We start from the raw sequence: 16,903 nt of genomic DNA, 5'->3' as shown, positions 1-16,903 counted from the left end.
ACCAAATTCAGTGATGAATCCTGGTCATGTGCCACCTGAAGCACGTTGCACATACGCCAAGAAGAACTGGGATTCCTATACAAGTAGAGCATTTTCTAGTGTAGACAAAAAGAAAAGGAGTATTTGTGGCACCTTAGAGACTAACAAATTTATTACCGATGAAGTGAGCTGTAGCTCACGAAAGCTTATGCTCTAATAAATTTGTTAGTCTCTAAGGTGCCACAAATACTCCTTTTCTTTTTGCGAATACAGACTAACACGGCTGCTACTCTGAAACTAGTGTAGACAAGTTACTGAGGGAACTAGCATAAACAATACAAGCAAGAGCACTTTTTTTTGCTGGTACAACTGTATCTACACTAAGAGGGATGGCAGTATAGATACACCTGTACAGCTATATTGGCAAAACTTTTAAATGTAAACAAGGCCTAAGTCCTTGAGACTCTTTTTTTTCCTAATTCTCTCCCATTCTCATTTTTGTGGTAAGTGGTTTCTGAAGAGCCTCTTATACTACAACTTTCAAAGCATTAAACTCTCTGGAGGTGCTCAGCAATTCACATGATGGGGCTCCTACTGAGGAACCTTGGCAATCTATTCTTAGCAAAGTGTCTGAGTGAAATGCCAGTATCTACCATGAGAGGAAAATCTAGTTTGTGGAAGATACAGCATTGACTGCATTTAACTCCTTGTTTTTCTGCTACAGAAACAGAAATGAGGTAAATTTACATCACATCAGTCCTAGTCCCAGCACAAAAAAAAAGTGAAGAAAAAATAGCTGGTGTCATGACTGGAAGAGCATTAGTAAGTCACAGGCTGCACTCACGCACTAGGAATCTGTATCTCATCCCCTCTGGCACTGTGGGGGTGAGGAGGGGTGTTTGAAATTACAGGGCAGCTTCTAGCTGCTGTTACAGAATACAAAATAGAGGTGGTGTTGTGCATCCACGCTGAGGATGTCAAACATGCACATCAAGATCTGACGGGGAGGAAGGAAATCCTGATTACAGAACTAGGGGGAGAAAACATCCAATGCTGCAAGGTGGTGTGTGCTTGCAATTCCCGCTGGTGTCAATGGGAGTAGAGGGTACTCAGGGCCTTGCAAGATTGGGTTCAGGGAGAGAGAACAGCCCTTATCATAATGACATGTGATGAGAAAGTATTCCTGTAAGGAGCAAAGTGATGTCATCTTAACATGTGAACATTTTAAACAAAGCGGTTACTTAAGTTACTAATAAGACATTTGTCACTGCTTATGCACTTTAATTTGCATTTCTTTCATCTGAACAATGAACATCAGTTCCACTTTTGTTCATAGTCAGTTTCACTTTCAAGATCAGCTAAAATATCTGAGTTTCAAAGACTGCATAGAAATGTTTTTTGGGTGGGGGAGGAAGGGGAGGAGCGGCGCGATACATGTTCATGGAAATCTTTCAATTGACCTCTAGGTTTTCTAAGTATCCATTTTTACAAAATCTAAATTTTAAGGAAAATTTTATGTGACACCATCCCTTTAGGATGCTGTGATTGATGGAATCACTGGCCACTAAGCCACATATTTAATAAAATGGATCATCCTCCTCTCTAGGTCCTTGTACTATACCTAACACCATAGTATCTGAGCCCTTTATAAAGAGCACAGTGCCAGAGTTGGCCATTGGGGTAATTCCTTTAGTGTAATTGATAGTTTAGTTTCAATAAGCTTTCTCCTTTTCTCCCTTATACCTTTACCCCTCAACTCTTCACTAAGGCTGGTTGTATTCTGGTGGGAAAGCTAAGCTGAAAAAAGTGAACTTCATGCTTTTGCATCATAGCAAAAGATTCAGACAGACAAGACTACATTCTCCTTCCTCATTCTTTTTACCTGTTGGTTTTGGGGTGCTGGTCTGGGATATCCCTCCATTGTACTGGGTATTCTCACTAGTGGAAAAATCCAGACTCATACGGGGTTTTGGCTGGTATTCTCTTCTGGGCTGAGTTGATGCTTCTTTTATTCTGAAAAATGTGAAGAAAGTTAAATATACAGAGCTAGTTTCTTGTCAACAGACCCACACTGAGATTAGTAAAAGATGGAGGTTTTTCTTCCTGTACTGCAAGGTTGAAGTTCAGGCTAGGTATTGGGCCACACTAAACAGAGTTTGGTATATGGAGTGGCTTCCAGTTGCTAGCTTAATCTACACTACAAAAAGCACATCATTTGACCTCACTGTGTGGGGCTGCTAATTTTCTCTCCCACTATGAATTAGCATATTAGACTGGTTTGCCTTTGACTCATAGACCTTGTCTTCAATTGCTACAAAAGGTGCATTTTTTAGCTCCAAATAACTAACACAGGTGACCTATCCTGAGGTAAAAACACAATGAAGACCAGGTACTTTCATTTTTGCTGTGAGGCAAGCTCACCAAGGTCAATCCCTGCAAGCAGTATAAGGCCGTTTATTTCATTTTAAAACTGAAGTGCCTATTCCCCTCAGGATAGCTCATGCATGTTAGATACTTTCAGGTTAAACACACTTTTTTTTTTTAAGCAGTTAGGACAAGACCATAGTGAAGGGAAGCTCTCATGAAAGGAAGGGACAAACAACATAGCCTCAGGGACGTATAGTGAGGGCAGGTGCTGCACAAGCATCTCTAGCCGGCTTTTCAGCTTGATTCTGACCCACAAGTTCTCTGCTGTTCCACTCCTGGGCCTCACCTGAACAAAGGTGCTGCTTTTTGAGAGGAGAACAAGGGTGGATAAGGGTGTGATTACCATATTGATTTTCAGGACCAAAGTAATTTCATTTGTAAATGGGGACAATTTTCTCACAGAAGGGACCACAACTGCAATAGATACCCATTCTCCCAATGGCAATGTTATGCATTGTTCAACTCAATTAATTATTCTTTTCATTATAAGGTGATAAGTAAACAGTCTACATGGATTTGTCAAGAGCAAATCATGTCAGAAACCTTATATCCTTCTTTGAAAGGGTAACAAGCCTTGTGGATAGGGGGAAAGCAGTAGATGTGATATATCTTGACTTCAGTACAGCTTTGGATATTGTCTCACAACCTTCTCATAAACAAACTAGGGAAATATAGCCTAGTCAAACCTGCTATAAGGTGGGTGCACAACTGGTTGGAAAATTGTCCTCAGAGAATACTTATCAATGGTTCACTGTCAAGCTGGAAGGGCATGTTTAGTGGGATCCTGCAGGGATCTGTCCCGAGTTCGATTCTATTCAATATCTTCATAAATGATTTGGATAAAGGCATAGGGAGTATACATATAAAGTATGTGGATGATACCAAGCTGGGAGGGGTTGCAAGCACTTTGGAGGACAGGATTAGAATTCAAAATGATCTTGACAAACTGGAGAAATGGTCTGAAATAAATAGGATGAAATTCATTAAAGGACAAATGCAAAGTATTACACTTAGGAAGGAATAATCAATTGCACAAACACAAAGTAGGAAATGAATGCCTAGGAAGGGGTATTGCAGACAAAGATCTGGGGTTTATAGTGGATCACAAACTAAATGAGAGTCCATAATGTAATACTATTGAAATAAAAAAGGCAGCAAACATCATTCTGGGATGCATTAGAAGGAGTATCATAAGCCAGACACATGAAGTAATTTTTCCACTCAGAACTGTATCATTAGAAGTTTTTAAGAACAGTTTAGACAAACACCTGTCATGGATGGTCTAGTTAATACTTAGTCCTGCCCCTGTGCAGGGGACTGGACTAGATGACCTATTGAGGTCCTTCCAGTCCTACATTTCTGTGATTCTGACTGCTAAAAATAAAAATTTATAGAAAAAAAATTTCAAATGGCAGAGGCTAAATCCAGGAAGATGGCGACTCAATGGGAGCTGCATATGGTATGTGCCTCTCAGGAGTTAGCTCAGAGACTTCACTGGGAACTATACCTGAATAAAAACCTTTGGATACGACTTAGTAAGCGTTTTGTTTCAGTAATGTTGCTCAAACTTTGGTTTGAGCCAGGTTTGCTGCCATTAGTACTAATGGTACAAAGCACATATATTAATATGTCTGCTATGTGGCTTTTGTTGAAAATTCCTCTCTCACTTATGGCAGTTCTGATTCTTATATCCAGGGTCTGATCACCCTTTAAAATATTAATAATACTCAGCCCCAGATAGATCTTTTCCTCTTCAGAGTGCTATAAAAGCATTAAATAATTAATAAATAGAGGTGGTCAAAAATTTGACGAAAATTTGTGAAAATAGTTATTAAAAGGTTTTGCTCTTTTTTGACCAGTTTATAGAGAGGAGTTAATATTTTGCAAAAACTCAAAGTTTTGATGAAAAATTCTCAATCAGCTCTACTAATTAATCTTCACAAAGCTCATGTGAGGGAGGCAAGTATCATTTCCTCTCAAATTGTGAAACCAAGGCAGGTTTAGTGGCATGTCGAGAACCACACAGAGAGCCAGCATCAGAGCTAGGACAAGAACTCACAAGCACGGGCTCCCAGAATGATGGCCAAACCACTCTACCATGCTAGTGTCTTCAAAAGTGTGATTAAGCCCGTTTTTAATTTTTTCATTAAGATTAAAATGAAAAGACCAGTCCAGTATTGTAAACTCTCATGATTTTATTGCAAGTATCATGAGGTTTAGTATTTTTCTTACAGCCCCAGCTCCTGGAATGATGCCATTTCATGGAAATCTCACCTTTCATTTAAAAAACAAAAACAAAAAAACATTTCTAGCCCTCATGGTTGCTGCAGAAAGCTTGGAAATGTGACCTATGTATACCCCAAAAGCTCAGAAAACAGGGCAAATAAAAAGAATGTGACATTTATTTTAAAATCTCATGATTGTTTAAGCCAGGATCATGACCGCTGGGGACTTGACTCATGGATTTTGAACTCTTGGGGCTAGCAATACTGGAAGACCTGGGCTGGACTCACAGTTTTTGTTTCAGGCTGGAAGAGGCTGGGAGTAGAAAGTGCACCTTGCCACTAGAGGTAGGAAGGACCTGCTTTGCATTCTTCAGCACCAATACCTCAGGTTGATTAAGAGGTGGTAGCAATGGGATCTTTAGGAGCCAGAAGGTTTGTGGCCATGAAAAATGAGTAACCTAGGGGAGGCAGATGCGTGTCATTCCCAAATAAAACCCTTTTCAATGGGAAGTGCTGCTATATCTTGAAAAGTGACTGTAAAATTGACATTGAGAGATTCTGTGTTTGTCTCTCAGTGACTAGGTATCAAATCAGCTCAGTTCACAAGTAAAAAGCTTTCCCCCCACCGTGGTTGCTTTGCAGTGTACAGGGAATTCATTTCAGTTCTTTGCTACTTGCATAACACCACCAGTAAAAAAATCACGTAGGTCCAACTCTGCCATTAATGACACCTGTACAAGACTATGGGTATGAAGGCTGCGCAAACCCAGGCTGTAATCGAGGCATAATTTGTTCTGCAGAATCTTTATTACTGGTGATGAACAGTAACATATTTAAGCCATTGCCGTTGACTAGACTGGTACAAGGAAATGGTGATGCTGAAAGCATCCTGACCAGTTATATAAACAAGGTAAAAAAATCTAGACATTTACCAGACATGTGAAGAGAGCAGAGGGGGACCTGCACTGGGCTGGAGGCTGGCTGGCTGTGGGTCTTAAAGGGAGAGGAGGCATGTCCACTTTGGCATGTGCTTGTAACATAACATCTGGACTGTGACCCAACATGTCTGATCATTTTAATGCTTCTACACAATGTGTGAATTACGGTATTCATTCAGAATGGCTTGGAAATCCTTCTTTGCTGGCTGTTTACATTGTTCTGCAAACTGCAGCCAAAACCACCCTGCCAAGCAGTCTAACTGCCATAACAAGTTCTGTATATGATGCTCAAGCTGCAACTGAGCTAAGACAAATGTAGGAGTCAGGACAGTATAGGATGTGTGTGCTAGCAAATGTGTGCTTAGCAAATAATGAAATGGCAAGGCCTAGTGTTACTAGAAACTAGACTTATAGCATTGATAGCAGAAAATAAAAAACATGAAGACTTTGCTTTGTATTAAGTTACTGAATGTGTGAGAACACTAACACTAGCATTAGCAGCTGTTCAGATTTATGGTCACTTCCTTCCATGTCCAAGATTTTAGGAGAAGAGTCATTCAGGATTAAATGGAACCAGAGAAGGCAAATAAATCCCTTGCATTATTATCTGACTTTCTCTCAGATCTGTTTTCCAAAGTGTGGGGGAGGAGGGCGGGGGTGGATGAAAGATTTTCTTTTTAAACAGCAATTGTCCTCTTTTCAAATGGAACCAATCTGTTTAATCTAGTTGCAAAGAACTGCATAAGTAACAACAGGTTTGTAACATTAAAAAGACACGGTCAGTTCTGAGAGGATAGGCACAGCCACAGGGAAGTAGTGGAACGGGGCAAACTCAATGTGACAACCCTTGTATGAATGGTGGCAGATCATGGGGATCCTCAAGACCCCTTTTGGATCATGGAGTTCACTGTGATGGGGAACAGGATAAAAAGATATTGTCCTTCAATTAGGATAAATTTACAACCCATTTGTTTTTTAGAAAGCCGATGCAAAACTGATATATGCCAAAGCTCTGATTCCTGAAAGCAGATTAAGTCCATCCATCCAGCAAAGCACTTAAACATATGCTTAACTCCCATCACTTCAACTGGATGGAAGCACATGCTTTCAGTTAAGCACATGCTTTACTGAATAGGAGAGTTTTTTCTCTGAATTGGGGCCTAAGTCAGGAGCACTTTAATAAAAGTGCATAATTTTACTTACTAATGTCTCCAGCCAACATGAACACAGACTTGCAACTGTCTTAAATGACAGCACTGTTATGATTATAAAATGGAAAAGATCTTTTAAATGTCTTACATCCAGCACATATTTTGCCTTTGTACAGAAGAGTAAATTCCAGTGTCTGATGAGAAGTGAATGTTACCTCTCTTCCAACTTGGCAGTGACTTGCTGTAGGATCTGTGTTGCCTGTCTGTGGTACTTCAGCTGGGCTTCTACAAGGGCAGAAAGCTGACTCACTTGTTCAATCTGAGGATCAACATGAAAAATCAAGTCTTAGTTCAATACTGTTGAGCAGAAGTATTCAAACAGCTTCCACGGAACATTACCGCGCTGACACTGCAAAGGTACTTTTCCTTTCTGTCTGTAATCTCAGCTCCTCTTTATAAGTCAGATAATAACTAGGGACCAGTTAAGCTTGGCTTATCTATTTGTTACTGCATATGGTTAGGCCACTAGGCCACATATATGGGGCCTGCAGCTACAGCTCTTTCTCAGCTGATCACCTCCGTGGGCTTAGTCACATGTGCAAGGAGCCTCAAGACCTACCTCGTTCTGAGAATTCTGTGTACAGAAGAACGAGAAAAGGGCAATAAGGAGGGAAGGCAGAAGGAATCTGCCCTCACATTGTGCAGCCTGAGTTTGAGGCATGCAGAATGATGAGAGCCATAGCTCTGCTTTCCTTACACACAGGCCAGTAGAGCTGGCTGGCCACATAGGGAAAAAATAAAGTGCCCCTCAAAATGGGGTTTAAGTAGTGGAAGTGCAGTCACTGTCTCTTTCTTAGGTTTCAGAGTAGCAGCCGTGTTAGTCTGTATTCGCAAAAAGAAAAGGAGTACTTGTGGCACCTTAGAGACTAACAAATTTACTAGAGCATAAGCTTTCGTGAGCTACAGCTCACTTCATCGGATGCATTTGGTGGAAAAAGCAGAGGAGAGATTTATATACACGCACACACACAGAGAACATGAAACAATGGGTTTATCATACACACTGTAAGGAGAGTGATCACTTAAGATAAGCCATCACCAGCAGCAGGGGGGGGAAAAGGAGGAAAACCTTTCATGGTGACAAGCAAGGTAGGCTAATTCCAGCAGTTAACAAGAATATCAGAGGAACAGTGGGGGGTGGGGTGGGAGGGAGAAATACCATGGGGAAATAGTTTTACTTTGTGTAATGACTCATCCACTCCCAGTCTCTATTCAAGCCTAAATTAATTGTATCCAGTTTGCAAATTAATTCCAATTCAGCAGTCTCTCGTTGGAGTCTGTTTTTGAATCTTTTTTGTTGAAGTATAGCCACTCTTAGGTCTGTGATCGAGTGACCAGAGAGATTGAAGTGTTCTCCAACTGGTTTTTGAATGTTATAATTCTTGACGTCTGATTTGTGTCCATTCATTCTTTTACGTAGAGACTGTCCAGTTTGGCCAATGTACATGGCAGAGGGGCATTGCTGGCACATGATGGCATATATCACATTGGTAGATGCGCAGGTGAACGAGCCTCTGATAGTGTGGCTGATGTGATTAGGCCCTATGATGGTATCCCCTGAATAGATATGTGGACAGAGTTGGCAACGGGCTTTGTTGCAAGGATAGGTTCCTGGGTTAGTGGTTCTGTTGTGTGGTGTGTGGTTGCTGGTGAGTATTTGCTTCAGATTGGGGGGCTGTCTGTAAGCAAGGACTGGTCTGTCTCCCAAGATCTGTGAGAGTGATGGCTCGTCCTTCAGGATAGGTTGTAGATCCTTGATGATGCGTTGGAGAGGTTTTAGTTGGGGGCTGAAGGTGATGGCTAGTGGTGTTCTGTTGTTTTCTTTGTTGGGCCTGTCCTGTAGTAGGTGACTTCTGGGTACTCTTCTGGCTCTGTCAATCCTGCTGCTCGGCTGCCTCTGCGCCCTGCTCTCGCTCTCCTGGTACGGGGCCTTCAGCGGGCACAAAGGTAAGCGGCGGCTGGAGCCGTGGCGGGGCCTTGGGTGGCCGCAGACCCTGACCCGGAGCTGAGCCCCCTCCCCAGTCTCCTGGGGGCCTGCCCCTCCAGCCCGGCACCCAAAGTCTCCCTGCCGCCCCCACTCCTCCTCCAGACTCCAACGAGAGACTGCTGAATTGGAATTAATTTGCAAACTGGATACAATTAACTTAGGCTTGAATAGAGACTGGGAATGGATGAGTCATTACACAAAGTAAAACTATTTCCCCATGTTATTTTTCCCCCCCACCCCACCCCCCACTGTTCCTCAGATATTCTTGTTAACTGCTGGAATTAGCCTACCTTGCTTGTCACCATGAAAGGTTTTCCTCCTTTCCCCCCCCTGCTGCTGGTGATGGCTTATCTTAAGTGATCACTCTCCTTACAGTGTGTATGATAAACCCATTGTTTCATGTTCTCTGTGTGTGTGTGTGTGTGTGTGTATATAAATCTCTCCTCTGCTTTTTCCACCAAATGCATCTGATGAAGTGAGCTGTAGCTCACGAAAGCTTATGCTCTAATAAATTTGTTAGTCTCTAAGGTGCCACAAGTACTCCTTTTCTTTTTGTCTCTTTCTTAGGGAGAATGCCTCCCAGTGCTCCCTCTGGGGCAATGCGACTCCCCACAGAACTTCTTGACAGTGTCAGAATGGTACTATCTAGGTCAAAACAAACTAGCCAAGTGGGAAATATTAGAAAAATTTGTGAAATAAAAAAAATATCTAGACTGTATCATGCAGTTACCCTTTTCACTTGTATGCACTCCAAGACAGCTATATTTATTTTTATGTACATAGTTTCAGTTATATTAAAGCCCCTTTCCACTGCTCTGGCAGGATACAGAGGCCTTAAAGTGGGTGTGAATTTAAATCTAAATAAATCCACTCAATCTGTAGATTCAAGTGCATAGAAAATAATTAGAATATATTTCAGTTTAGAGGAATTCTTTCCTCCAAAAGAAGGAGTAACATTGACTTTTCAATTTTGCAGTTTTCAACCTTATTTATGAAGGGAAAAAAGACTCCAGTCTCTTTGGTTTCAGTTAATGCTACTCATTTTTCCAGCATAACGCTCAAGTCTCACCTATTCTATAAGCAGAAGTTACATTGCCAAGCCATGTTTGAGTAGTCATGTACCAGAGTTTATGGGAAATCATGACTTGTGGACAAGCATTTATATAATTCTGATCATGGAAATACTCTTTCTTTTGCCATAAATAACCTTAAGCTGTTAGTGAGAATGAAATATTAACAGTGGAATAATTTCTCTCTCTCTCAGGTATTTACATGGCCCCCTTTAGCATAATATCTGAGTCTGTGAGGTAGGAAAGTGCTCTTATTCCCATTGTACAGATGAGCAACAGAAAGGCTAAAAGATCAAAGTCGCACATGAAGTCTGTGGTGGAGCGGGGACTTAAAGTCAGTCTAGTGCCCTCACCACTGGACCATTCTTCCTCTCATTTCAAAACTCGGTTCAAAACATAAATAAGGGATTTCCTCACATCCATCTCCAGAAGGTTATACATGCTTGACTCGGCTATTTCTTTGGACTCATCAAATTTCTCCAGAGCTTGGCGTAGCTCCTCATCAGGGAGCCTGCCTTGTCTTTTCTTTTTGTAATCAAAGTCCAGGCGTCGACCTTCCATTTTCTTCAGGTGGTGCTGAAAAATATGAAAGGGAAATAGTGTATATATGATGGAAACAATTTCCCAACTCCTCTTTCTTTGCTTTAGGTCCACGACATTCAGTCAGTCAACAGAGGTTGAAAATGTATGCTGCCAATCTACTATACATCACACTTTTACCAGAGTAAAGGAGTATAGAAAAACGAGGTAGGTTTACACTTCAAACGGAGCACCATGGCATTTCATGTCAAAACATCGAAACAGCTCCATCACAGAGTAATTTATAGAAATAGTACACAATGGCAAATTGCACTGACACCTAGATACATGAGAGCTGATAGTAATTTATAGTTCTATTTATAATCTAGAATTATCTGCATATTGTGCATATCCCCCAGGAGTTTAGGAACAATTTTTTCTTTACATTCTAGTTTTCTTTCCCTGTACAGACAAGCGGATAATTTTTGCAGTTCTCACAAGATCAGCAGTGCATCTTAATTTCTGAATGATTTACCAGACTTACCAGACATCACTGCTGTCACTATACTTAGTTAGCAAATTCCATATTAGGTTCACTAAAGCATTTTTTAAAAGAGCAGGTTAGAGAAACAACTCTCAGGTCTAGCTAATACTTAGTCTTGCCATAAGTGCAGGGGACTGGACAAGGTGACCTTTTGAGGTCCCTTCCATTCCTATTATTACCAATGCCACTGCTGGCCCAGGGGCTGAGAAAGTAAAGCACTAAAGCATGAGTATTTTAGGTTTTCATTACCAAAATACAAGAAATAACTTGTGATCTGACATGATTCACTCAGCAAACATTAAGCAAACTTTTAAAACGTCAAGGTCCCCTTCTGAGGCCCCAATTCTACACTTACACATATGCTTAACTTTATCCCGGGGAGTGTCATTGAATGCACATGTGTGAAGTTACACACATGGGTAAGGGTTTGCAGAATTGGGACCCAAATTTATACCGACAATTGTGTGTGTGATATCACTTGCACCAGCAAAAAACAAGCGTGTGTATATAAAGCATTTGCACATGCAAATATAGTAGCTGGCTGACTACCTAATTTGCACATGCAAATGATGATTGTGTTTCACATTCTGGGGAGTTTGTGGATGCAAATCGCCAAGCAAATAAAACTGCAAGTGCAAATTCAGAGGCAGCTATTCAAAATCTGGATCTAAGGTAAGTCATCATTAACACTGGCCTAAATTATTTAAATGCACACTAGAAAACCACTTATAATTTGAAAGTGAATTTTTTATGATAGAATTAGAATACAGCAGCAAGGCCTGCACAACAATGGATTTTTCAAGACAGACAATGTAGTTTGTCACTAAAAATAATGTTGGCATTTTGCTCCTGAACATTTAAAAAAGCCACTGAATGGAAGAAAATTAATTTGACTTTTATTATTCAAAGAGAAAAAATGAGGCCTTTTAGAGATTTACAAAGACCTTCAGCCTCACAGCTGAAGTAAGAATCTTGAAAATATACAAGGTGTCAATCTGGCTTTCCAAAATCATGCAACTCAATCTCTGGCAATACCTGTATTTCTCTCAGATCTTTATCATGGAGATTCTGCAGGGGATCTATGAAGTTCTGCTTCACTTCAATGTCCAAAGAATCTTTGACTTCAGAAAGCTCTCTCATAGCTTCCCCAACATCACCAAGGGCTGGGCCTGGAATAGAAGAGTATGTCTAGTTTACCTTAAATACAAACAGTGGGATGTGGTGCTGCTTTAATACAGAACAGAGCCAAGACACAGAACTCAATTAAGAATAAAATTTAATCTTTAGTTTTAAATACATGGCAGAAAAATGAGGCATTGTAGGAAGGCCACAATTGATGCTACAGTTTTGCAGCCACAGAAATCGAACTGTACTTCAGAATCCAAGCTCCTTTAAAAAAAATCAATCAATCAAAGGCCCATATGGTGGTAAAAGAAAACCTGCCAGAGATAAACCATCTACACCTGATGCAGTATTGTCTTCTGTAGGCTGGAGATTGTGTGAAACAGTCATTCTACAAGAGGTCTGACCAGCCCGATTAATTTTAAATGGGGTGTGTTGACTCTGACCATTTGTGTGTCAAAATCATTAGCAATGTCACTGCTGAGCATTTTATCAGAAACATCATACTGACAAGCTGACAAACTGACTACTTATCCTGTAATTTACGATATCTTAGTGACAAAACCTCCAGAAACAACTTCTAAAATGCAATTACTCAAGTCCAATAAAAAATTATTCAGTGCTCTGAAAATTCAGATTTTAAGGACAGTGCAAAATAAAATTAAATATTAAAAGCAGAGGGTATCCCCTGTACTGGCTATATTATTGATTTTTATATTTAATTCAATAAAATCCTCAGTTTCAAAATGTAATATATAGTTGAGCTTCATAAACAGAATACACTAGACATCAGTCAGAAGGGTGAGCCTCTGAAGATCAGAATCTAGATGTTTCAAGTTAAGCACCCAAAAATGGAGGCAAAATCAATCAACACTTTTGAAAATGTTAGCCTAAGTGACTTGCCCAGTGTCATGCAGGAAGTCGGAGGCAGAACTAGAAAAAGAACACAGGAGTCTGAACTCCCATTCCTATACCCTAACCACAGTACAAGCCTTCCTCTTTTCAGGGGGTCAGGGTTCTGTACTTCTCCTCTAGAGTGGATAACACCCAACTACAGAAGTTGGGAAGCTGCATTCCTTAAGGGGTCACATCTGGTATTCGATGTGTCATCATCTATCATCATCTAAATTTGGTTTGGTCTCTGCACAGGCACCTGGACTAGGTGACCTACTGCAGTCCCTTCCAGCCCTTCATTTCTATCATTCTTTCTCTCACAAGGGGAAGACAGGACTCTGAACTCAGGTCTGGGCAGGTAAAGAATTTATTTTACTTTCACAATGTATTTATTTGTGGTATTAGGGCTATCAGTGCATTTTCTTAATGTTTACAGGCTTAAACAGTTTCTGGTTAATAGTAGATGTATTTTTTGGTAAAACATCTTTCAATTCACCTTTAAAAATTTTTATTCATGTCCTCAAAGCAGTAAGGAAACAAAACTTGGCCAGTTTAAACAACTGCCACATCAAGGAAATCAAAAAGTCAAATTCAGTAAAGAGTCAGCTTTTAAGTTTTGCACTCCCAAAGGGATATTTGAAGCAATAGTGAAAAAAAATCGTATTTTAGGCAAAAAATATTTTGACCATTTCCTTTTAAAATGAAACTGCAGCACCATCACTATGCTATTCCCAAGATAAGGCTAAAACTTTTAAAATTCCTCCTAACATTAAATGCAGGTGTTAAGGCTCAAAGAAATTGGTTGTGCAAAACTAGGACCTGCACAGCAAAGCAGCTGAAACCTTAATAAGGGACACTAGTTATATGAGCACTAAAGAATGAAACTTGCCCTTACTAATAGAAACTGTGCTTGGGGCAGTGTTAGCCACATATATGTTCCCAGAGCTTTCTTACTATGCTGGACATGGCTGGGGAAATTGTAGGGTGCACACTGCTGCTCTTCTAAAGCCCAATCCTACAAAGATTCTGAGGGCCTCCTAGAAGGTGCTGAACACCCTCAACTCTCATTGACTTCAATAAGATATGAGGGAGCTCAGTACCCTGCAGGACTGGTTCCTTAGAGAGAATTCGCATGCTACATGCAACAGCACAAGTCCTAAGGGGTTAACGTCCTCACTTTGATGCTAGATAATCAAGCCAAGCTTCTTTGGGGCAGTGATGCATCAGCAGGTCAAGGAGTTTAGCCCACCTCCCAGTACCTTCAGTTGTTAGGTGAGAATCGAGCCCTGCTGCTGGGAGAGATAATGTTCATTGCATACCCAATGTAGCCACCAAACACCAGTGGTTTTGAACCTCCCCCACAACTATGGTCCATAAAAACTACTCTTCTGATCTGTCCCATGAAGCAGTAGCAGAGAATCCAAACCTGCTTTGATATTTGGAATGGAGGAAGAGAGTCTAATTTTAAATAAATTGTTTATGAAACGTGGACCTGCACACCAAAAAAAGTAAGCCTGCCTAACAACAAATCCCAGTCATTAGCTTTGTCTTCCAAACAGAGAACCTCACCAACATATCATATAACCAGAGAGCCTGCTCTAGGCATCCAGAGGAATGATGACTAATACCTAGAAGAAGCATTACTAGGTAGGAACTTATGGTATAGCAATGCTGCCTTTTGCCTACACAGCAATTTGTTCAGATTACACTTTATTAAGCCAATCTGTTAAGAATATATTTGAAATTTAGCATGAGAGAGAGAACTGATTTTAAAAAAAGCCAGCACTGTTCAGTAGAATCAGTCCATGGCTGCTAAATTAATTAGTAGGTAATTTGGGTCTAGGAGGTTTAAACCAAACCAGAAGACACCTTTCTTCTGCAGATGTCTTCCTGCACAGGAATAAAATTGTATTAAAGCTTAGAATAGAAGAGAATTTTCAAGCTATTGTTCAAGCAACCTACCTGTTGCTAGTGTATAACTGACTGCATAGAGCTCCACACAAATGGGCTATGGAGATACAACAAGAACCTGTTGTGGATGTGAGCTCACTGATTAGGCTGAAGATGACCTCCACTGTTGAAAAGTATCTTCAGTATTCCTTACGCAGCAAAACTCCCAGTGACTTCAATGGGAGTTTTGATGGATAATGAATGAAAAAAGAATGTGGACTAGTACCCTAAAATGTAGAGTTCAGGCACCAGAAAGACCAGGTAGAGTAAGAGGAACTAACATTTTCAACTCATTATTGTACATTGGATTTTTATTTGTTGTTAGCCTTTATTCCATATCTGCAGTGAAGGTAGGGACATCTTCCTGTAAGGAGTCTGAGGACAAGAGAGCTTTTAGCATGACTGTAGGAGGACATGAACTCCCTATAATAGTATAGCTTCTACTCTTTTGGTCACAATGCATCATCGCAATGTACACAGTAAGGCAGTATAAAGCCTATCTAGATATCACCCCAAATGAAAACTGCTTGGCTTTCAACAATAAGAAAACAATTTCCACTTCCCATCCTGGGAAGATATTGGATCTACATCATCTTGATTGACATAGGCCTGCTCGGAATTGAACAGTTTGACAGTATCTGGGCTTTGCATTTATTACAGGCTGTTCTCCAAAGCTCTTACTCTACACAAGCACTAATATACTCGCATAATTTAAAGGGAAGAAACCACATTACCAAAGTTGCATTCATCTCCAAGTTCTCTTCCAAACTTCAGCATAGCTTCTGCCAATAAGGCCTCAGCCTGAGGGTAGCCTGGTCCTTTTTCCTGCCCTCGAATTTTTGACATTGTGTTGATCATGTTGAGTTTAGCTCTGGAAGCTGCAAGCAGACCAATAACAGAGTTACCAAAGAGCAGTAAATGGGGGTATAGACTTTATAAGTACTGTATCTTAAACTGCAATATGTAGAGTATGGGAGAGCCCCCTTGTGTTCTCAAAAAAAAAAAAAAAAGAATTACAAAGCTACTTGTAACATGTTAAAAGTACAGTAGAAGTTGTTACTGAACATGTATGTTAGATAAATTGAAGATTCACTCTCAATGTTCAGCAAATTTTTGGAGAGAAGGGGTGAAATCCTGGCCCCACTGATATCAACAGGAATTTTGCCATTTACATCAGAGGTGCCTTAATTTGACCTGGGATGTTCACGGGATTTCAAGAAAACAAAAGAAGTCCCAGGAACAGTCTAGAGACTAGTCCCTGATACCCATTACAGCTCAGGCTAGGGGGAAATGAAGGAAGCTCTAAACCATTTACATTCTCCCAGTCTTCAGGTCACTGGGCAACAGTCCAATCTCATGGTGCAATCTAAACTGGTTTACCAAAAGGTTGTTACCAGCAGCTGTGGATCAGCAGGGTACGCTAACTCCCCTGTCACACTCCCATATGCCCAGTCATATGCCCTATACTGCAGCTGTGGTGGTGAAGAGGGGGCATAGAAACCACAATGTTGGCCCTACTACTCTTGGGAAATCCTTAGATAGCCAGTTAAGCCATCACTGCAGCAGCTTTACATCAGTGGATGGCCAAAGATGGTGCAGTAGGGGCCAGAATCTGGTCCTCCATATTTCCTAGATGTAATATGTTTTTCTCTCTTTATTGAATACAAAATATATCAAATATTATCTCAGAAAATATGGGCATATAAAAGCCTGCAATCCCCTTGTTATTTTTACTAGGATTTTGGGAAGACACCTGGGTTGATATGAAAAAGAAATTGTGTTACAGCTCATATTTTCCCTCCAATACACAGTTGCAAAACACTCCCCCACCCCACTGCCCAAACAGTGATTGTTTAAAAGACACCTGGATTATCAGAATTGATAAAAACAAAAATAAAGATGAAGAAATTAACTAATTCAGTAGACCATATTGTGTGGTGAATGCTGCCACTGCAGAAAGAGTTTAAGAATGCATATACTGTGCTTTCATAGAATCATAGAAGATTAGGGTTGGAAGAGACCTCAGGAGGTCATCTA

At 40.5% G+C, this 16,903-nt stretch overlaps 1 protein-coding gene across 3 annotated transcripts in view; it reads right to left on the bottom strand.

Annotated features, from left to right (window-relative positions):
* SH3GL2 (SH3 domain containing GRB2 like 2, endophilin A1) overlaps positions 1-16,903 on the bottom strand; it is a 161,353-nt gene that overhangs the window by 2,211 nt on the left and 142,239 nt on the right. For all 3 annotated transcript variants that reach the window (XM_038403723.2, XM_038403721.2, XM_043515181.1), the window contains 5 exons: positions 15,601-15,744; positions 11,936-12,069; positions 10,255-10,413; positions 6,936-7,039; positions 1,862-1,992 (listed from right to left, as the gene is read on the bottom strand). In XM_038403723.2, the coding sequence (XP_038259651.1) occupies positions 1,862-1,992; positions 6,936-7,039; positions 10,255-10,413; positions 11,936-12,069; positions 15,601-15,744 (672 nt within the window). The remainder of the gene's footprint in view (positions 1-1,861; positions 1,993-6,935; positions 7,040-10,254; positions 10,414-11,935; positions 12,070-15,600; positions 15,745-16,903) is intronic.

This window comes from Dermochelys coriacea, chromosome 5 (assembly GCF_009764565.3).
Source record: "Dermochelys coriacea isolate rDerCor1 chromosome 5, rDerCor1.pri.v4, whole genome shotgun sequence".
NCBI classification, from domain to species: domain Eukaryota; kingdom Metazoa; phylum Chordata; order Testudines; family Dermochelyidae; genus Dermochelys; species Dermochelys coriacea.
Note: the sequence above shows the minus strand (reverse complement) of the source record. Positions and strands in the feature narration are given on the sequence as shown.